Source organism: Oncorhynchus mykiss, chromosome 12 (genome assembly GCF_013265735.2).
Source record: "Oncorhynchus mykiss isolate Arlee chromosome 12, USDA_OmykA_1.1, whole genome shotgun sequence".
NCBI lineage: Eukaryota > Metazoa > Chordata > Actinopteri > Salmoniformes > Salmonidae > Oncorhynchus > Oncorhynchus mykiss.
Window position 1 is genome coordinate 39,683,982 of NC_048576.1, and position 22,989 is coordinate 39,706,970.

General features: G+C 41.0%; 1 protein-coding gene across 3 annotated transcripts in view; it reads right to left on the reverse strand.

Moving 5' to 3' along the window:
- Positions 1-6,351, reverse strand: part of LOC110537608 (zinc finger and BTB domain-containing protein 16-A) — a 121,972-nt gene extending 115,621 nt beyond the window's left edge. For 2 of the 3 annotated variants that reach the window (XM_036937566.1, XM_036937568.1), the window contains exons 1-2: positions 6,226-6,351; positions 1,735-3,065 (exon numbers count right to left, since the gene is read on the reverse strand). In XM_036937566.1, the coding sequence (XP_036793461.1) occupies positions 1,735-2,972 (1,238 nt within the window). In that variant the 5' untranslated portion in view covers positions 2,973-3,065; positions 6,226-6,351. Of the gene's footprint in view, positions 1-1,734; positions 3,066-5,245; positions 5,348-6,225 lie in introns of those variants that run through there. The other variant, XM_036937567.1, reaches the window with a different exon arrangement.
- Positions 6,352-22,989: the final 16,638 nt, after the last annotated feature.

Genomic DNA, 22,989 nt, shown 5'->3' on the forward strand with positions numbered 1-22,989 from the left:
ATTACGTTTCTTTTCAATCCGCAAAACCAGTCCTTAACGCTTAAAAGCATACCCATAACATGATGCTTGCCACCACTATGCTTGAAAACGTGGAGTGGTACTCAGTAAGGTGTTGTATTGGATTTGGCCCAAACATAAGTTTGTATTCAGAACAAATCTATTCATTTGCCATATTGTTTGTAGTATTACTTTAGTGCCTTGTTGCAAACAGGATGCATGTTTTGGAATATTTGTATTCTCTACAGTCTTCCTTCTCACTCAGTCAATTAGGTTAGTATTGTGGAGTAACTACAAAGTTGATCCATCCTCAGTTTTCTCCTATTACAGCCATTTAACACTGCAACTGTTTTAAAGTCACCATTGGCTTCATTGTGAAATCCCTAAGCGGTTTCCTTCCACTCCAGCAACTGAGTTAAGAAGGACATCTGTATTTTTGTAGTGACTGGGTTTATTGATACACATTATTTTTTTACCCATCTACCAATAGAAACCCTTCTTGGAAAACCTCCCGGGTTTTTGTGATTGAATCTGTGTTTGAAATTCACTGCTTGACTGAGGGACCTTACAGATAATTGTATGTGTGGGATACAGAGATGAGGTTGTCATTCAAAAATCATGTTAAGCAATATTTTTGCATACAGACTGAGTTCATGCAAATTATCACATGACTAGTTAAGCACATTTTTAGACTTTCCATAACAAAATAGGTTGAACACTTATTGAGTCAAGACATTTCAGCTTTTTACTTTAAATTAATTTCTAAAACTTTCAAAAAACATAATTCCACTTTAAATTCAGGATTTTGACAAAATGTGTAAGATTTTGAGGGGTGTGAATACTTTCTGAAGGAACTGTAATTCATGGATTTTAGCTTAATAGTCATCTAGCTTGTTAGCTCTAGTTTAGATCCCTGTAATATGGATATCTTCCATACAGGATGCGCCCATTAGGGTGTACCGCAACTAAAACTCGATACTTGTAAATTCTGTAATGCTTTCCTTGTACTAATGTCTGTCCTGTTTAACTGCATGCTTTTCTTTGGATGCTGAAATCCATAGTTCTTATAAAAACTGCACCCTTTAATTCACTGTTTCCAACTGAGCCGGAAGTTAAGCGTGCACCACCACTTGATATCCATTATTTCATTCTTACTGTGTACCTATGCTTGTCCTGATTATTAGAGTTGTCAATTGGATTTGGAATCCACCGTTTTGATTTGCCTTCTATGATAATTTGCCTTCTAATTTGCCTTCTATCCCTTGCGAAATCAAAAAATTCTGCCATGCAATGACTTACAAAAAAATACAGATTTCAGCACCCAAAGAAAAAGCTTGTTACAGGACAAAACATTGGGACAAGGAAAGCCTTAAAGAATTAACATTTTTACAGGTATCAACTGATAGCGTCTCGATGTAGTCTGTGGTACATTCCGCCGACACGGAGTTGAGTTTACTAAGCTGCTAGCTAGCACACGCAAAAAACCAAAACATTTTCAACAGAAAAAAAGGACTCAAACTTTTGTTAAGTAGATTCCTGAATTATGAAAATGTAGAAAAATGTAGATCTATATTTTATGTACGTCTATCAGTAAACTTAAATGAAGTAACACTGTAGGCAGATTTTATTTATATTTTATCATTGATTTGAAGAAAACGTTTTTGGCAAAGATCAAGAAGTTTACAAATGTTAATAGAATCAAACTAGTGAGAAAAAATTTCACAAAGTTGACCTTACCGGTGTTGCTCTACAGCTTCGTTGTCTGGTAGCTCTGCGCCACACACGTTGCAGCGTTCGTGCTGGTTTCTGCCATCTGGCTTCATGCCAGCGGCCAGCTCCCCCAGCTTGTTGAAGAACTCCCTCTGGATGAAGCTCTGGGGCAGAAGTCCCCCGTAGGCACTGAAGTCCATGGACATGGCCAGGGCAGGGGACATGTGGAGAGAAGAGGCCATGGAGGCCGGCATGGATCGCATAACTTCGTTTTTATGATTGGGAGGCAGAGAGTACAGGGAGGTCAGCTGTTTCTCAGTCATGCCTGTCATGCCAGCCATGGCTTCGAGACCCATTTGGCCACCATCTGCTTGGGGGTCGCCCATGCCATCCTCCCGGACGTAGTGCAGCTCGCGGGCACTTGTGATCACGCTGCTCCTGGTCGGGGTCCCTGGGCCGTCACGGTTCTTGTCCAACTCGCCGCTCCTCTCACCATTGCTGGAGGCGCTGGACTCCATGGTTCTCGGGCTCTCGTGGCCTCCGCCTTCATCCACTTGCATCATCTCCGTCTTGATCTCGGTCATCAGTTGGCGGTGGGAGTTGCCGTGAGTCAGGTGCTCTCCCCCGAAGCCCTGCTGCAGGAGGGACTGGCCAATGCTCATCAGGCTGTCCACGGCAGCTTTGGTTGGGCTCATGGTGGAGAGCCCAAAGGATGTGGAGACGGAGGGGCTCTGGTCCAGGGCAGAGGCTTGCTGGGTGGCTGAAAGGAAGCTCCCCTCCATGGAATGCTTCTTAGCGTTCTTCCCTCCTTGCCGGCCCTTGCGCTCGTCTTCTTCCTCCGTGCCGCCATCGTTCATATTGGCCTCCGTGTCATTATCATCCGAGGACTGGATGGTCTCCAGGATCTTGAGACATTGCTCCTCCAGGTATTCGATTTCTAGGATCTCTGCTGCGTACAGCAGGTCGTCCAGGTCTTCCACTTTGGCCTGGAGTGTGGCAGTGTAGGCGTACTCCAGGATCTGCTGGAAGGTCTTTGGTGAAAGGAAGTCCAGGGTGTAATGCTGGCTGTTACGGTGAAACAGAATCTCAAACATCTTGCTGGTGCAGGCCAACACGGTTCTGTGAGCATGGAACTCCTGGCTGTCCACCATGATGACCACGTCGCAGAGGGTCCCTGCCAGACGCATCTGGTTGGCCTTCTGCAGCAGGACCGTGGGGTGGTTGGGGTTCTGGAGGTGGATCATACCCATTTTAGTCAAATCCATAACGTCGCTGAGATCCGCCAGGCCAACTCATGAGGCTCGCTTTCCCTCCTCAGCAGTTTCTTCACTTATCTTTGTAAACAAGATAAAGTCAATCTGAAGAGAGAACAAGATCAGGCATATCAGAATATTTTAGGAAAATACTTTATAATATATGAAAACAACTGTTGGCTTCTCAACTATATATCATATTTGGTCCTAGCCCAATAAACTTCAAATAACTGTGGTAGATAAGATAACAGATCAATATTTAAACCTACACTTTTATATAAAAAAATCCAAACAGTTCTGCAGTGTTAAGTTAAAACAATCAATTGCTGTTGTATGAATTACTGCAGATTATTTGAAAAGCCATTGCAAACCACAAATGTTATGTCTTTTTTATAATAATTGATTTCAATTAGATAAAGATCAGCAATTTATCCTTATTTTCTGGGCATTTTGAAATCAAATTGTTCTCACCTCTCATCCAAATAGGCTACATTAACATTGCACACTTCATAAAATGAAAACAGGTCTATGCACATGACACTGAGCTGTTCTGTACATAATACATACAACTATGGACATACAACCCTACTGGGATGGTAAGAATTGTATGCAATGGCATCATAGTTGAAATGAGTGGCCATAAGAGCAAATTATCAATAGCTAAATAACACAAGTCAAACGCCAAGCAGACCAAATCACCCTAAATTAAAATCGTTAAAAAAAAATACCCCATCTTTTCCCACTCAATGTATAGTTAGTTATGTGAAACATGAACAGCAACAAATATGGACCACTGAGAGCCTTGCAACACCCTAGTCTTTGTTAGAATGCGTTGATGCTTGGTTCACAAAGACCATCAACACCCATTCTGAAATGAAATGGCATCTTATTCAGTATTCTTATCACAGAGAAGAGCAGTGAGCACAGAAGGGAGCGAGCAGCGTGCCAGGAATAGTTGGAACAGAGGAAGTCGCAAAAAAAAGAAAACGCCATGTAGCGCCAACAAGATTATATTACATACGCCAAAGAAACGCACGAGTCATTGCTTTGGACACCTCTTTAACTTGGTTACGTAATATACATTGCTCTACACGACTACAATTCTATTGTAATCTGATCTGAAAACACAATTTATTAAAAGAAGCGCAGGTTTATACTAGGACAGAATAGTTTCCATTACTGCTTTTACTTGGAATGTACCTGGTTTTAATGTCTATGGAATGTACAGTAGGCTAGGCGATCAATGATTTGAATGCATGTTGGCATGTCATTGCCCGCTCTCACAAAAGATTAGACCACATGAGGAATAACCTGTAATGTAATAATATTAAATTATGATATAATCACCGTTATTATTATAAATATAAAATGTTATTTCAGTAGCCTATTACAATTAACATTATTACCCAGGGTCGTTACAGTAGTTTATACTCATTTTAGGCAAGTCATTTTATAATTTACATTTTAAAATATTCCATTAGAGTTAATCAAGAATCAGAAACGGTAGGCTACAGACTTTTTAAAATTTTCCGAAAGGATATCGATAAAGAGCGCAGATTAAAACCGATTAATTTATGCTAACATTATGCATCCGCAATTCCTAAACAGGTAGACAAGGCTAACAATATACTCAGCGGCTCTCATAAAAATGAAGTCAACAGTTGGCAATCGTTGGAAATACTCAATGAAAATTCTATTCAATTTCAGATAGCCTATATTACAGAGCAGTTCAAGACTGTATAGATTTGGTATTGACGTGGTGGACGTCTAACAAATGACAACAAATGTTACTTTATGACACGAATAACAATTTATCGCTAATTTATGACCCAGTAAATAGGTCCATGTCTATAGCGCTCCGTAATTAGCTTAGTGCCCCAGGTTTACCATAGGAAACAATCGAAAGTTGCCTAATAAGGATAGGTAACCTAAAGCCCACAAATTGTATGAGGAACTGGATTAAGACAGTGCGTCGAGACGGCGCGTTAATGTCACCAAATAATTTCACGCACTCGTGTGATCAGACACCACTGAAGGGTTAATTATTATTTTCAATCAATAGGTTATGCTGTATTGACGGCATATCAACGCCAACATAACGCAATCATACGAGAACCCTCTAAGGACCAACTGTATCCACGAAGACAGTTGTCTGTCCGAAGCGCGCATCTCTTTAGCATTATGTTCAATGCGTCCTGATGTTTATAAATCTGAGACAATAAAAACCTATGCTCGTGGAAATCGTATCCAAACACATTTTGCTCAAGAACAAACAGTATACTCACACTTCTCTCAACAGCGTCTACTAAAGTACATAAGGTCGAATGAGACCCAAATACATGATCTCAACCGGGACTGGTTGCAACAATGATTAAATTCACTAGCCTGCTATTCTGATTAGCACACAGGTGGAATCGTTTGATGTGAAATCATTACAGCTTGAGAGCATTTTATTTGGACATGTCATTATGATTGAGCTTGGAAGAGATAACCCATATCGATAGCAATTCAATTTGCCATTCCGTCTATAAACAATGTTCTATTTATTTGCGTCAAGAGGAGGCAATATTTCATTAAGAATCAAGAAATAAGCAACAGTCGACCAGTTATCTATGTGGGTCTCTGGTGTAGGCCTACAATGTACATCAGTCAGTGAATAAATAGATGGACACAGTTCAGATTATTGCCCTTGTGTTTAAGATGATTTGTCATCACCGCTGCACGAGCTCCTCAAGTGCGTCATTTGTTCGCTTTTTAAAACTTCCAGGAATATAAGAGCGGCATAAGGTGTCAGCGTACTGTATTCTCATTTCAACAGAAACACTATTTCCAGAATAAACCACATGGACGAACGTCACCCTGTCTGGTTCGCAATGTAAGCCTCAGACCTCACGTTCTCCTGTTGCGATCTCCCGAATACTAAAACAGACAATTACGTCAACCTAACATCTTTACATGGCCAATGAAGCCCAAGTGTTCATGGAAACTTAAACACATTTCGCCCGCTCAGACTTTTGGCTTTATTTGACAGCTACATACATGCAATTTAAAACACTTCAGCGCAAACAGGAATTGATTCATCAACTTTCCTTGCCACATTGTAGCGCTATAGGAACTGTAACTTGATGAGGGTTGAAGTGAGGATAGCAAACATACTATTAAAGCATTCACAATATTAGAGTACACAGGAAAAACAACTGTAAGCATGCAGAGAAGCGGGTCTGTCACTGCAACATGAAAGCTGGGCGCCCATATCAGTACTCACCTAAATTGCACGTTTTGATTCCGAATGTGTGGTTATTGGGCTACAGCATAGTAACGCAGTTCACAGTGCCCGCTCTCACACGCACTAACTCCTCTGTTCTTTCGGGTTAGCAAATCAACACAATGGTGACGTCAACGAACCGAGTCACTCTTCCCTCTCTTGAATCCATGCAAACACTGCGAAAGTGAGACACCTAGGGGGCTGACGATTTTTTTTTAAGTGTAGGCAGTAGGGGAATTATAAGAACTGATACAATTATCAGCGAAGGTGATAATAGGTTATTGTAGTTTTCTTTATTTAACTAGACAAGTCAGTTAAGAACAAATTCTTATTTTCAATAATAAGTGCCTTGTTCAGGGGCAGAACGACATATTTTTACCCCGTCAGCTCGGGGATTCGATCTAGCAACCTTCGGTTACAGGCCCAACGCGCTTACCACTAGGCTTACCACCACCTGCCTAGAGTAATTTTCTAAATCTGAACATTTTAAAAGTCGAAATCATTATGTAATTAGGTAACCCATATAGTAAGAGAAAATTAACAAGTACATGCAGAATATTGAGGATAATTGTCCAAGAAAGTGTATGAATAATGAATATAAATATTTACTGATGAAAAATAGATATCTATCTACTTTATCAATTATCAAAATATAACATTTATATTCCTTTTATTTAGTCCCACCAGTGCCACTTGACTACAGCTTGTGTTTTTACAACATGTTGGCTTGTAGCCAACAGGCATTGAGCTGTCTACAGTAGGCCTATTGCGAGTGACAAGGTATAGGCTGCTGTATGCACTAAAACACACTCACTGCTACTGTATCAGTACAATAATAACGACTGACCAATTGTGTTTTAAACTGCGATGGGAAAACTTGTTTTATACTGTAATAGCCCCTAGGCTATAACTAGTTGTGCTGGACCAAGAAATACCAGTCTGTATGTGTGTTACATAGTATTTGCATTTTCACATGCATAGCCAGGCACACAATAGAGAAGGTGGGCCTATCATTTTTTTTGGAAAGACACAGTATTTTGCTAATTGTGGTAGCAATATTTTTGTCATTTTCAAACGTTTTCAAATATTTTGTTTATATGAATTGACTACTGCAAGATGCTGCCAAACCCTTATGGGAAGAACGTGGTTGTCATCAACTAAACCAAAATAATAACATATTCTATTATTTACCTAATAGTCAAAATGTCCCCGGAACTGTGTGCAGAAAATAGTTTCTCATTAGTTACATTTAACATCTAGCTAGCATGTTGAATCCCCTCACACAAAACAAGCCACAAGCAACAGGTCTGTCATCTCATACTGACCAATGGTTACATTGAAAAAATATATTAAGATGGGAAACATGAGATAGATGTGGTTCGTAAGTAGAGTATTTGAATGTGCAGCGGTGCATGGCAAGTTTTTAGCTCCATCTGTGTGAGGATCACAGAGTGCTTCATCACCTTCGAGCTGCATGCTGTGCTGGCTTACCCATGGATAAAGAAAAAAGGCACTGCCTTAATCTCCATTTAATCCCCATTTTACTGGGGGAAAGGAAATAAAGTGGTAAATTATAACACTATATTATTATCACTGCACTACAAACAATACAGAGGTTGCTGTTAAATGTTCAACTCTAATGTGATATGGACTTGCCAGCACATGGTGTGACTCTGCAACTGTCCAAGCAAATGGTTGAGTGGTAATTTAAAGGGTGAGTTCACCCAAATTACTAAATTATATATTGGTTTCCTTAACCTGTAAGGAGTCTATGGAAAAGGTATGACAACAATCCATGCTTGAGTTTTGTTTACCTAGCCACTGTTTCAAATGCAAACTTTTTAGCATTTGTGTTGCAAATCCAATACAAGTCAATGGTTTTTACGGTGCATTCGGAAAGTATTCACATTTTGTTACGTTACAGCCTTATTCTAAAATGTATGCATTTTTTTTTACCTCATCATTCTACACACATTACCTCATAATGACAAAGGATTACAGCCTCAAGTCTTCTTGGGTATGACACTACAAGCTGGGCACACCTGCATTTGGGGAGTTTATCCCATTCTTCTCTGCAGATCCTCTCAAGCTCTGTCAGGTTGGATGGGGAAAATTGCTGCACAGCTATTTTCAGGTCTCTCCAGAGATGTATGATCAGGTTCAAGTCCAGGCTCTGGCTGGGCCACTCAAGGACATTCAGAGATTTGTCCTGAAGCTACTCCTGCGTTGTCTTGGCTGTGTGCTTAGGGTTGTTGTTCTGTGTGCTCTGGAGCATTTTTTTCACCAAGGATCTCTCTGTACTTTGCTCTGTTCATCTTTCCCTCGATGCTGACTGAAAAACATCCCCACAGCATGATGCTGCCATCACCATGCTTCACCATAAGGATGGGGCCAGGTTTCCTCCAGACGTGACGCTTGGCATTCAGGCTAAAGAGTTCAATATTGGTTTCATCATACCAGAGAATCTTGTTTCTCATGGTCTGAGAGTCCTTTGGGTGCCTTTTTTCCAACTCCAAGTGGTCTGTCATGTGTCTTTTACTGAGGAGTGGCTTCCATCTGGCAACTATCATAAAGGGCTGATTGGTGGAGTGCTGCAGAGATGGTTGTCCTTCTGGAAGGTTCTCCCATCTCCACATAGGAACTCTGGAGCTTTGGCAGAGGTACCAATGGGTTCTTGGTAACCTCCCTGACCAAGGCCCTTCTCCCCTAATTGCTCAGTTTTGCCGGGGGCCAGCTCTAGGAAGAGTATTGGTGGCTCCAAACGTCTTCCATTTAAGAATGATGGAGGCCACTGTGTTCTTGCGGACCTTCAATGCTGCAGAAATGTTTTGGTACCCTTCCCCAGATCTGTGCCTCTACACAATCGTGTCTCGAAGCTCTACTGACAATTCCTTCGACCTCATGGCTTGGTTTTTGCTCTGACATGCACTGTCAACTGTGGGACGTTATATAGACAGATGTGTGCCTTTCCAAATCATGTCCAATAAATTTAATTTACCACAGGTGGACTCCAATCAAATTGTAGAAATATCTCAAGGATGATCAACGGAAACAGGATGCACCTGAGTTCAATTGGAGTCTCATAGCAAAGGGTCTGAATACTTACCCTGTATGTAAATTAGGTATTTCTGTTTTTTATTTTTTAAACATTTGCATTATGGGATATTGTGTGTTAATGGATGAGGACAAACATTTATTTTAATCAGTTTTAGAATAAGGCTGTAACGTAAGAAAATGTGGAAAAGGGAAGGGGTCTAAATACTTTCCAAATGCACTGTATATTAGCATTTTCACACTTCACGGCTAACTGTCCATCTTTAAAAGTCAAATGCAGCCGTTTTTATCTGGGTAACAAGTACCTTACTGTAATTGTTTTTAATAAACATTGTCAAAAATGGAGAAAAAAAATAGCTGTGTTGTTAGGGTTTGGCCGGGGTAGGGCATCATTGTAAATAAGAATTAGTTCTTAACTGACTTGCCTAGTTAATTAAAGGTTAAATAAAATACATTTAAAAATGTACCTGCCTTGTAACGTCACCAGGCAGGCCACAACACCTTCCAACCAAAGCTGGCGGACATTTCAGGTGGTCTTTTCCAACAGCTCCTATACGAAAAGGGCATTATCATAATTTTACAAAATTATTCCAACCTCATAGTGTGGAAATATATATAAAACACAGGAAAATCACATTTTTGACTACATTTGACTTTTATAAACATGGGACAGACTGTGAATAGTGTGGAAATATATAACTTCTTCAGATAGTCTGGGGGACAAAATCTGAAAGAAAAAAATATCAAATAATCTTGAGACATACCCTTTAACCCTAGTTTGTTTTGATAAATTAAGTCATTTTCATTTAACTAGCAGACCATGGTTGGGGCTTATCTGTGCGATATTGGGGAGTGATAGTGACTTTCCACAGTAATTGCTAGTTTTCTCATTCAAAGTATCGGGTTAATTACGGTGATAAGCCCAAATCCCGGTTGATAAACAGAGATAATCAGAGCCATCAGAATTATCGAACACAGAATAAATACCAGATTTGTCCTGAAGAGCGCACGAGAGGGATTGGCTGTCAAACTAAGCACGAGTGTCTGAAATCATTCATTTCCTCCTAGCCATTTCTCTCTTGCATTTGTTTGTCTAGTCAGTATCAATATGGCTGACGAGTGTCAATGTTTCCACCTCAGAAATGGTTTCAGGTGCGCGCGCACGCACGAGAGCACGCACAAGCGCAAGCACACACGCACACATGCGCGCACACACACACACACACACACACACACACACACACACACACACACACACACACACACACACACACACACACACACACACACACACACACACACACACACACACACTGAGACTGAATGGCCTTTTTTTTACACTTGTATAAATCTGGGGGCTTCTCCGGGACTGGAGCCTGCCTCTCTGACCCCTGACCCCAACCTCTGACCACCAGTGGATTTAGTCCTGAACACATTGCCGTTCACATGTGCTGAAGTCAACTACTCTTTCTCAGTGACTCTTCTCTAAAACCAACAACAGTATGAAATCAAAAATAGTAACGAGCAACATATCTTACATGCATTCATTTAATTTCGTAAAACAAAAATAAATGTTTTCTCTATTTACCAATCTCTATCATGCTACACCATACTTTCGTGTGGAACTTACTTTTAAAACAAGCCTTTCCCGGGTTTATGTACAGGGATAGCCACAAGACTATAACATAACATTGTCTTTGCATTTCTACAATTTACATGAAAAGCTTGATGCTGTCCTATATTTTGTATTTAATTTAACTAGGTAAGTCAATTAAGAACAAATTCTTATTTACAATGACAGCCTAGGAACAGTGGGTGAACTGCCTTGTTCAGGGGCAGAATGACTTTTACCTTGTCAGCTCAGGGATTCGATTTAGCAACCTTTCGGTTTCTGGCCCAATGCTCTAACCACTAGGCTACCTGCCACCCCAAATTGCACTATAATCCAAAATCAAACAATAATCTATCAAAAAACCAACACTCAAAATGTATATTTGTTTGTCGAGTTGGTTGCAGAATTCCTTGTAGGCTATTCAAATCAAATCAAATTGTATTAGTCACATGCGCCAAATACAACAGTGAAATGCTTACTTACAAGCCCCTAACCGACAGTGCTGTTTCACTGTCCTTCCTTTAACAGTGGTCTTCTTCATTTAGGTTAGGTTAATGGGTGACCTAGGTGTTTTGTTGACCAAGTGCATATTTACCCATCCATTCTAAGGCTTCAGCCTTCACCTGGCTGGTCAGTAGACAAAGTGCCTCAGTTAAGATGATCCCTAATCAATACTGTTTGTCTTGTCAGACCAGAAGAATGGCAGTTGTACCAACAAGGCTGCTTGGTCAGTTTCAGGTGACAAGTATAATGACCTTAGTTGAGGAAGTATTCTTAAGAACTATAATAATGTTGCTGAAACATGATCAGTGCGTTTTGACAATGTTGGCAACGGGGAAACTATAAAAGCACTCTGGAAAAGTCTGGAAAATAAAAGCCTATTGTCCTCACCCCCAACATTTTCAGAAAGTTTCCGTTCTCTATCACCACTCAGCTCGATCGTCCAAATCTCACTCTGACCATTAGATAAATATGCATGTCATATTTTGTGGAAATAGATATGGGTTAATAACTAATTAATGAAGTGCTGCAGGCTTGTAGTGAACACACTTCCGTCATCATATGTCTGGATGTGCAAACGTCTGGGCTGAGGCCTGGGGAAAGAACCAATCAGCATTGGCTTAAAAAACAGAACAAATAAAGTCTGAAAAAGACTATGGTTGAAAGTTTGTAATATAAGTGGGTTTGGAAAGAGATCAGAGCATTTATTGACTACATTACTCATAGTGGTGTTATGAAAGTTAAACCCTGGATGTAAGTAGACCGTTGTCCAATCCACATAGACATGTAGGCAGATGCCAATGAAAGGCTAGTTCAGTTCAAGACACTATGTTGAGGTGAGAGAGGGTATTGTGTCTGTGTTCATGTCTGTTTGTGCATGGCTACATGAATGTCCAGTTAGGGGTTAGAGCAGCATATCAGTTTGTCTTCCTGACTGCGACAGACCTAGTTGGGTGTTTTCAGCGTTCCATCCAGAGCATGGTATTTCTCTATTTCTACCAACACTACATGATGACTCACTACTGCTTTGAACACTGGCTCCCAAGAAGAGATTAGAAAAGAGGAACGCTAATAATGAAAAGATCATAAACGACAAAAAAGGACAGAGCGATAACGTTCTCTAATACACTCACACTGTCGTCTTCTCGGGTACAGTAAATCCATACCTGTCTCAGCATAGTTTATGTTATCAATTCACTTCTCTGACCAAACTTCTCTGCTTTAAGCGGTCTCACCCACCTAATTAAATAGATAATGTAATGGGTCTCCATGGTCTCACCATCAATCCTCCATCCATGTGAGGGAGGGGGAGGAGGAGACTCAACTGACCCCACACTGTTGTCAAGATTGTACAGCGCCGTAGTTTCAATAACGTTTCTCAAATATGCCTTTCTTATTGAATTCCCCACACTAATTAACCACAGGAAGTGATTTCCTTTGTCTTTGACAGGTGATAGGCAGACAGAGGGACTGGAGAGCACCAAAACAACGCCAAACCCACGCCAAACCCACGCCAAACCCAGATAATTGCTTCATTAATAATTAACATATTTAAACCCATTTAAACATTTCACTGGTGTTAGTTGAGCTCTTTGGCTGGTTGGACTAAGCCAATCAGGGAACAATAAATGCGCTCTGAGGGGATATAACTCAATCTGCGTTCAAGAAAGATAAATTCTTCTCCCAGGGCTCTCACAGACTGAGGCACTGAGACGTCTTTAGGTTTGACTGTACGCTGGCACTACAAAGACAACGGTCCAATGGGAGCGCCTCACCAAGGCGATGGTTAGGAATGTGGCCTATCCAATAAATGGGGAGTTTTCGGAAGTTCAACCAGAGAGACTGATTAACCATGTGACTAATTAGTCAGCACCATAGCACCCTGATTCAATGCACATCATTTGAAAGGACCCATGCCTTCCCAACTCTAAGCTGTTCCTGTGTTTGTGTTCCAGATAATTCTCATACGTATCACGTTTACATTTTTGTCATTTAAATCGATTGTGATGACCCGGTTGAACTAACTCAAAAACTGCAAGGACAATGCATTTCTCTTGAAACTTTGCATTATTACTACAGATCTATAACTACAGTTGAACGTTTTTCAACCAAATATGACAGTAATTGGACCAATAGTTTCTTATAGTAGTTATTGTCTTTCAGTGGTGGCATGGGCCTTGTAAATGCCTGCTAGTGTTCCAACAGACTAATTACTGTTTTAGTGAGAGCGCCACACTAGAATTATGCCCAGAGAGAGAGAGAGAGAGTCAATTAGCAGCTGTTATGATCTACGATAAGCCTGAAAATTAGCCACTTGTTGCATCTGTTGCATGGATGATAATCAAGAAGAGACCAGACATTAATATTCCCACTAAATAAATACACATCTAATCTGATGACATCACAGTAATGGCTGATGGGGTTCAATGTTAAATGGACACAAAAGCGAAAAAATCACCAGAACTGCTTGTGAAAAAGAACATGCATTTAGAAATGGAGACGAGGTGGCACTTTATTTACAATCCTGATGGAATTGTAATTGTGCTTTATTCACTGATTTACAAAGACACCAAATAGTAATCATGAGGTGATTACCTTGTAATTATCTAACAATTTAATTTCATAAGACAGAACTCTTTCTATGATATACACAAAAAATATCCATTGTCATGTGAGGCCAGTTATTTCAGACAGGTAGTCATAGAGACACATCAACAGTACATGCCTGTCGCGTCTTGTTCTAGATGAGCTCTTTCTCTCTTTCTCTCTCTCTGTCTCTCTGTCTGTCTGTCTCTTTCTCTGTCTTTCTCTGTCTTTGTCTCTCTCTCTCTCTCTCTCTCTCTCTCTCTCTCTCTCTCTCTCTCTCTCTCTCTCTCTCTCTCTGTCATTCTCTCTCTCTCGGTCAGTCTCTCTCTCCCCTTTACCGCTCCTATACCTTTCCACATGGTCCACCAACCTATCTCGTATCTCAGAGATGCTCCTCCGTTGGCTAATGAGGTTTTGAGGTCCTTTCAGGAGTTGGGCTGCCTTTCACAGAAGGAGCCCTGGGTCCCTTGCTTGGTCAAGGGCCCAATGAATACCAAGCCCATTAAAAGGCGTTCTCTTTCAGCGAAAATGTTATAAAATGTATTTCACGTGTGTGTCTCCGCCCCACACAAACAATAGGGACCCAATAGAAGGCAAGTTAAATATGCTGCAGTTTGTGTTTGTAAATTATGTGACGTGTCAATATAGCATTGCGTGACACCTACTGTCAAACGCACACAGAAATAAATCATAGACATAGTCGTGTTAATCTTGTACATATACTGAGTGTACAAAACCTTAGGAACACCTGCTCTTTCCATGACATAGACTGACCAGGTGAAATCTATGATACCTTATTGATGTCACTTGTTAAATCCACTTCAATCAGTGTAGATGATGATGATGATGATCAGTGCTGCTGGGTTTTTCACGCTCAACAGCTTCCCGTGTGTATCAAGAATGGTCCACCACCCTGTGGAATGCTTTCAACACCTTGTAGAATCCATGCACAAAAGGGGGTGCAACTCAATAAGGTGTTCCTAATGTTTTATACACTCAGTGTATAACACACACACACACACACACACACACACACACACACGCACACACACACACACGCACGCACGCACGCACGCACACACACACACACACACACACACACACACACACGCACATGCACAGAGTCACATCTAAGACATCGCACTGACATCTACTTTTAACTGACACAGTCCTTATTTACAAATCAGTATGGAATCCACTTGTATTTCCAACTATGATGAAAAACCTGGAGGACAATCAAAGGTCAGAAGTCCATTTCACTAGCTCAGCCTCAAGTGTCCCTGAGCGATATCCATGTGGAAAGTTAGAACTATGGAGGCCTGGAGGGTCCATCCATGTGGTCTTTTTCCTTGGACCACTTGAGATAAAGCTTTTCTGTGGGATGTCTTGCATAGCTCCATTCTCTAGGAGTGCATCCACTCTTTCAGCTGGGCAGACCAAGAGAAAGGGGCCAGGGCCAAACTAAGAATGCCCATTAGCCAATGAGTGGTTGGTCGTGGAGTACTGCGCATTCCTCGGTGCTGTGAAAAGCAGTAGGTGTATGTGTGTGTGTGTCTCTCTCTGCCCCCCCCCCCCCCCCCCCCCCCCCTCTCGCTCACCCAGTGTAAGAACCCAGCTGTTCCCAGTGGAGCAGAATTCCAAAACTTCCCCAGTGGAGGTAGTCAAGCCCTCTTCTCCATAGTGCTTAACCACTGGACCGATGGCAAACAACAGAGTAATCATATTACAGTGTTCCTGGGAAAGAAGGACAGCTAGCCACAGGGAAGCTCCTTTGGTTAATCCCTGGCTTTTCTCTCTCTCCCTTTTTCATCCCAGCCTTTCAGAGCAGTTCTGGAGACGGAGGATCCTTTAACCGCTCAAGGATGTCGGCTCCACTACCTTGGATCCCTCCCCTCCTTAGTCATTCACCTGGATATACAGTAAGAGTACACATACACACTGTCTGTCCAGAGGCACATACAGTATTTCCACTTAGGGTTTCAAAAGGGTTGTTCAGCTGTCCCTATAGCAGAACCCTTTTTGGTTCCAAGTGGAACCCCTTTGGCCTCCATGTAGTACCCTCTGTGGAAAGGGTTCTACCTGGAACCAAAGGGGTTCTACCTGGAACCAAAAAGGGTTCTTCAAAGGGTTCTCCTATAGGGACAGCCGAACAACCCTTTTAGGTTCTAGATAGCACCTTTTTTAGAGAGGTGTAGAGGTGACTGATGTTCAATGAACGCTGTGAAAACTAAGATGTGTGTTTGCAGTGACCACTCTGCTGGACTTAATACACATTTACATAAACTTTTACATTTACATTTACATAAACACTTCTGTACACATATTGCCTGTACTGTAAATATATTTTAGGACTGAGCACACCCAAAAACACACGCGCACACACAAACAGACAGAGTGTGCTATCAGGTCAGGAAGTACTTCTGCAAGACGTTGCCCTCTACATCTCATGTGCCATTATATTTGGGTCCCCTCATCACCTGCGCTCTATTTCTCTACACCCCATTGACTGCACACCACATAGCCTTATTATCAATAATTAATATGTGTGATAAATCACCTCTAATTAAACACATTAGTGGGACACGGGTGTAGATTTACCACCCCTGAACCACGTCCAGTGGTATTAAAATGAGCCTGATGCTCATTAAATATACATGAGGAAGCCACTGTCTGAATAATAAACAAAACCCAAGATAGAGCCTCTACTGTAACACAGGGGAGATACAGGGAGGAAGGAGGTGACACTGGAACTTCTCCAGCACTCTGATTGAATTAGACTGTAAGTGATAGTAGAAACTAGGTATCTGTCTAGAATAGAAAAGTATACTAGAATATGGAATAGTTCTTAGTAGTATGTAATCCTCCACATGTTACAATGCAGACATTTATTTTTGCTTGGGTGGAGTTTGGGTCATTGGAAAGTCAATCAAGGGTAGCGTGGGGGAAGTCCCTGAAATATTTACAATGGAAATGTGTATTTTTGCTCTGCTTGCAAAACTTAAACATAAACCATACTTAGGAGGAGGACAACGTCAGTTGCAATGTTGATCCCCTGGAGCTATTTACCTTCCAGGATAGTAGAATGGCTATGATGTACATTGGAGACTCAGGGACTGTGTGTGGGGAGCATATGGATCTCTTTAGTAAATGTGGGACGAGTAAATACAAAAAAAGAGGAAATCAGCTAGCCACCATTAACTTTCTCTCTTAAAAGAGTGCCTTCATAGAATGCATGCCTCCTGCACAATTTACCCACCAGTACCACCAAAGCACCTAGATACAGTACATACTTTGCTGTAAGACAAATAGCTTCCTCATTCCTAACCATAACGGTATGTGCAAAATCTAACCTAAGGGGAAGGACAAAACCTTTCCCCTACATCACATATTCAAAACAGCCAAATGCCATTTGATGTACAAGTTACAGTATGTACATTCTTTGAAGTATGTCACCATCACCAGACATAACTCACCTTGTGTTATCCAAAAGTTATAGCCACGGGGTGTTACTCAACAGGAGCCATATACTGTATGAATGACTTACGTACTGTTTCCTGACAGTTGGCCGTATATGATAAGTGATATATGACATGATGTGCCATGCACTACCCAGGAGCTGATGTCATGTCATTGATCAGAGAGCATGATGTCCTGTCACATGACTGCTGTCGTTCTGAGGCACATGCTGTTTAGTAGTGATTCATAAACCCTTTGTGACAGTGTAGGGACTTTATGCTTGACTGAGGCTTCTGTGTACAGTTTTTAATGCAGTGGGACTGCACACAGACCGCTCATGCTTGATGAGAGTATCTGTTTTATGCACCACAACAGCTTACAACAATATCTTATTGACACATTGGTGATCTTTATGTTTGACCTCTTTTGATGGAGGATTACATGCATGCTGTGAGAGTTTCTGCTGGCTGAATATCCAGTTCTTTGTTGTAGTTGTCATCATACCATCATCATCATCATCAGCAGCTTGGAATCCAACCCTCCGTGGCCACATCTCAAGACCATGAAAAACACAGTAGTCATCAAGTAAGCATCCGTTGCTTCTGTTCAATGATACAAATTGCAATTGAATATCCCACCTATAAACAACAATGTTCAAACAGTCAAACTGCGACTCTTACAAAGCAGAGCAGTGAACACAGTGTTTAAAGGAAGCCAGGGTATAATTACACTCCTTTCATGTGTGTACCTGTAGCGTGGCCTTCTCTCCCTCGTTCTCTGGCCGGAGCAAGAGAGTGGGCAACAATACTGCCAGCTGCGGCCACATGCTGTGAGCAAAAGCCATTCATTTCGAGAGGACTTTTTGTTCCGACTAGGAAGTGAAGTGGGAAGTTATTTCTTTGAAGAAGCCCCCTGGAATAGTTATGATCAAAAACTGGTAGCCTCAGAATCTGTCTGAACGCACCTGGGATTTTCCGAAAACAGCTCATATCAGAATAACAGTTTGCATAGCATATACAGTTGCCATAATATGGTGGGAAGGTTAGTGTTAAGACATAGACAAACACACTATCCAGGTTACATTTCCACACTCCCGGGAACATTCCCCCAAAACATTAGCTAAGATTCCCATTAAGTTCTAGTTGGGGTCTTATCTAACATTAGGATGATACACATTTTTTTTTTTGATAACACAATCTTTAAAAATAATAATAATTATGCTTTAAATTAAATATCATTGGAATGTTCTCCTAAAATTCATTAAAATGTTGTACACATAACATCTGTAACAACCACCACAGAACACTTCCCAAAAGTTCTCATTAAGCTTCCAGGTAATGTAATAACACAATGTACCAGTAATGCTTTCCCAGCAAACCAAAATGAGTTATGTGAAAGTTCCCAGAACATTCGTTAGGTTGCAGCAAATGTTCTCATAACACAAAAATGGTTCAGTTGTGCTGATGATGATACAATGTTTGCATAAAACATTTACCTGAAGTTGCAAGAACATTCCCAGAACACATTTTGTCTGTTCTTTTAAGGTTCCCAGAATGTTTTATTAGGTTCTGGGAACAGTCTGGTGGGAACATTGTGGGGACATCGCAAAAGATATGTTCCCAAAACACAAACAACTTTCCAGTTGTGCAGAGGATTATACAATGTTTATTTTAGGGTGTAAAAAAATTCATCTGATGTTACAAGAACATTCTCAGAACACATTTAGTATGTTCTTTAACAAGTCACATAATAAGTTGCATGGACACACTGTGTGCAATAATTGTGTTTAATAACATAATCTTTGAATGACTACCTCATCTCTGTATCCCACACATACAATTATCTGTAAGGTCCCTCAGTCGCGCAGTGAATTTCAAACACAGATACCACAAAGACCAGGGAGGTTTCCAATGCCTTGCAGAGAAATCTGACATTGAATATACATTTGAGCATGGTGAACTAATGAATTACAATTTAGATGGTGTATCAATACACCAAGTCACTAAAAAGACACAGGAGTCCTTCCTATCCCAATTGCCGGAGAGGAAGGAAACTGCTCAGGGAGGCCAATGGTGACTTAAAAAAAGTTAAAGAGTTGAATGAATGTGATAGGAGAAAAGGGAGGGTGGATCAATGACATTGTAGTTAATCCACAATACTAACCTCAATTGACAGAGTGAAAAGATGGAAGCCTGTACAGAATAAAAAATATTCCAAAACATGCATCTGTTTGCAACACGGCACTAAAGTAATACTGCAAAAAATGTGGTAAAGCAAATAACTTTTTGTCCTGAATACAAAGTGTTATGTTCTAGTTAAATCCAATACTATACAATACTTGTACCACTCTCCATATTTTCAAGCATAGTCGTGGCTGCATCATCTCATGGGTATGCTTGTAATCGTTAAGGACTGGGGAGTTTTTCAGGATAAAAAATAAACGGAATGGAGCCAAGCACAGGCAAAATCCTAAAGGAAAAACTGGTTCAGTCTGCTTTCCAACAGACACTGGGAGATAAATTCACCTTTCACCAGGACAATAACATAAAACACAAGGCCAAATCTACACTGGAGTTGCTTGCCAAGAAGACAGTGAATGTTCTTGAGTGGACAAGTTACAGTTTTGACTTAAATCTAAGGCAAGACCTGAAAATGGTTGTCTAGCATTGATCAACAACCAATTTGACAGAGCTTGAAGAATTTAGAAAATATTAAATGGGCAAATGTTGCACAATCCAGGTGTGGAGAAGTCTTAGAGACTTACCCAGAAAGAATCACAGCTGGTGCTTCTACAAAGTATTAACTCAGGGGTGTGAATACTTATGCGAATTAAATATTTCTGTATTTAATTTTCAATACATTTGCAACATGTTCTAAAAACATGTTTCACTTTGTCGTTATGGGGTATTGTGTTTAGATGTTTTTTTGTGTTTTTTTTTCATCCATTTTGATAAATGTAACAACATTTTGAAGAAGTCTAGGGGTATGAATACTTTCTGAAGGCACTGTATAGTGTGTATATACAGTACAGTCTTGAGATTGCGCAGAGAGCCAGTGCAAGATAGTGTCAGCGCAGATAGTCCAGGTAACCAATAATTAACTATTTAGCAGTCTTATGGCTATTTAGCAGCCTTATGGCTTGGGGGTAGAAGCTGTCTCGGAGCCAGCTGGTCCGAGAGTCGATGCTCTGGTAGCGTTTGCTTGAGAGTAGCAGAGTGGACAGTCTATGGCTTGGGTGGCTCGAGCCTTTGGCAATTTCTCGTCCATTCCTCTGACACCGCCTGATATAGAGGTCCTGGATGGCAGGAAGCTCGACCACAGTGATGTACTGGGCTGTCTGCACCACCCTCTGTCGTGCTTTGCGGTCTAACACGAGGTGATGCAGACAGTCAAGATGCTCTCGATGGTGCGGATACATAACTTTTTGAGGATCCAAGGGCTCATGACAAATCTTTTCATTCTCCTGAATGGGAAGAGGTGCTGTCATGCCCTCTTCATGACTGTGCGGTGTGTGTGGACCATGTTAAGTCCTTAATGATATTTAACCAGTACGGTTCAGTGCATTTGTTGACAAAGTCTGTAGCAGGTGTTTGTGCTGAGTTAGCATGCTAGGAGTGGTTTGCAGAAGTTTTAGTGTGAGTTTGAAGATAGCTGATGGCTCTGGTCAACAGAAATGTTTGGTGTCGCTGTGCGTGCCATGGCAGTACATTTATGGCAGCTGGTAATCATAAGCAACTGTAGGGGTGATGAGGTGTTTTGCTCGTGGGCCGGAAACATTTTGTTGACTGTTTTGGCTATGGTTTTAGTAGCTTTTGCTAGTCCTGTTTGCAGGATTATATTTCCCAGTTTGGAGTCTGTAGGAAATGGCACATGCGTTTGTATTAGCACTACGCTAGTGGCTAACTGTGGCTATGGTTTGTAGCTTTTGAGCATGGCATGGTGGTTTGGTTTTTGCCTGTTATAAGTAGTTATCTCTAGGGCTTGGAGAGCGTGCATGTATTGGTTGGTTAGCGGTGTGCAAGTGGCTATCAGGACTTTGTCAGTTGATTTATTTTTTGTGTTTGGCGTGGTGATTTTGACTAAGTGGCGTTTGAGTCAGCAGTGTTTCGTGCTAAGGTAGAGGATAGCTGGGGTCTTCTCAAAGTAACGAGGGATCAGTTAGGTCAGGTGGCAAAAATGCTGGAGGTTGCAATAGCAGAGGTGGTGAATACCTTATGGGAAAAGTGGAGTGAGTGCTTGCCATCGGTCTGGGGCTTAGTTTAGTTTATTAGGATCCACATTAGATACGGCACATGCAGCAGTTACTCTTCCTGGGGTCCACATAAAACGTACAGAACAGTAATAGACAAGAACAACATAAGATATTACATTAAATGTAAAAAATAAAAATACAATAAGAGTCATACAGTCCCAGTCAAAAGTTTGGACACACCTACTCATTTAAAGGTTTATCTTTATTTTTATTACTTTATACATTGTAGAATAATAGTGAAGGCATCAAAACTATGAAATAACACATATGGAATCATGTAGTAACCAAAAAAAGTGTTAAACAAATAAAAGTTTTTCAAAGTGGACACCCTTTGCCTTGTGACAGCTTTGCAGACTCTTGGCATTATCTCAACCAGCCTCATGAGGTAGTCACCTGGAATGCATTTCAATTAACAGGTGTGCCTTGTTAAAAGTTAATTTGTGGAATTTCTCTCCTTCTTAATGCGTTTGAGCCAATCTGTTGTGTTGTGACAAGGTAGGGGTGGAATACAGAAGAAAGCCCTATTTGGTAAAAGACCAAGCCCATATTATGGCAAGAACAGCTCAAATAAGTAAAGAGAAATGACAGTCCATCATTACTTTAAGACATGAAGGTCAGTCAGTCCGGAAAATGTCAAGAACTTCGAAAGTTTCTTCAAGTGCAGTCGCAAAAACCATCAAGTGCTATGATGAGGACCACCACAGGAAAGGAAGACCCAGAGTTGCCTCTGCTGCAGAGGATAACTTCATTAGAGTTAACTGCACCTCAGATTGCAGCCCGAATAAAGAGTTCAAGTAACAGACACATCTCAACATCAACTGTTCAAAGGAGACTGCATGTATCAGGCCTTCATTTAAAAATATATATTTTTATTTAACCTGACAAGTCAGTTAAGAACAAATTCTTATTTACAATGGCGGCTTAGGAACAGTGGGTTAACTGCCTTGTTCAGGGGCAGAACGACACATTTTTACCTTGTCAGCTCAGGGGATTGGATTTAGTAACCTTTCGGTTACTGACCCAAAGCTCTAACCACTAGGCTATCTGCCACCCCAGTGGTTGAATGGTTGAATTGCTGCAAAGAAACCCCTACTAAAGGACACCAATAATATTAAGAGACTTGCTTGGGCCAAGAAACATGAGGAATGGACACTAGACCGGTGGGAATCTGTCGTTTGGTCTGATTTGAGATTTTGAAATTCAAGATTTTTGGTTTGTGAGACGCAGAGTTGGATGAACAGATGATCCTCCTCCATGTGAAGCATGGAGGAGGAGGTGTGATGGTGTGGGGGTGCTTTGCTGG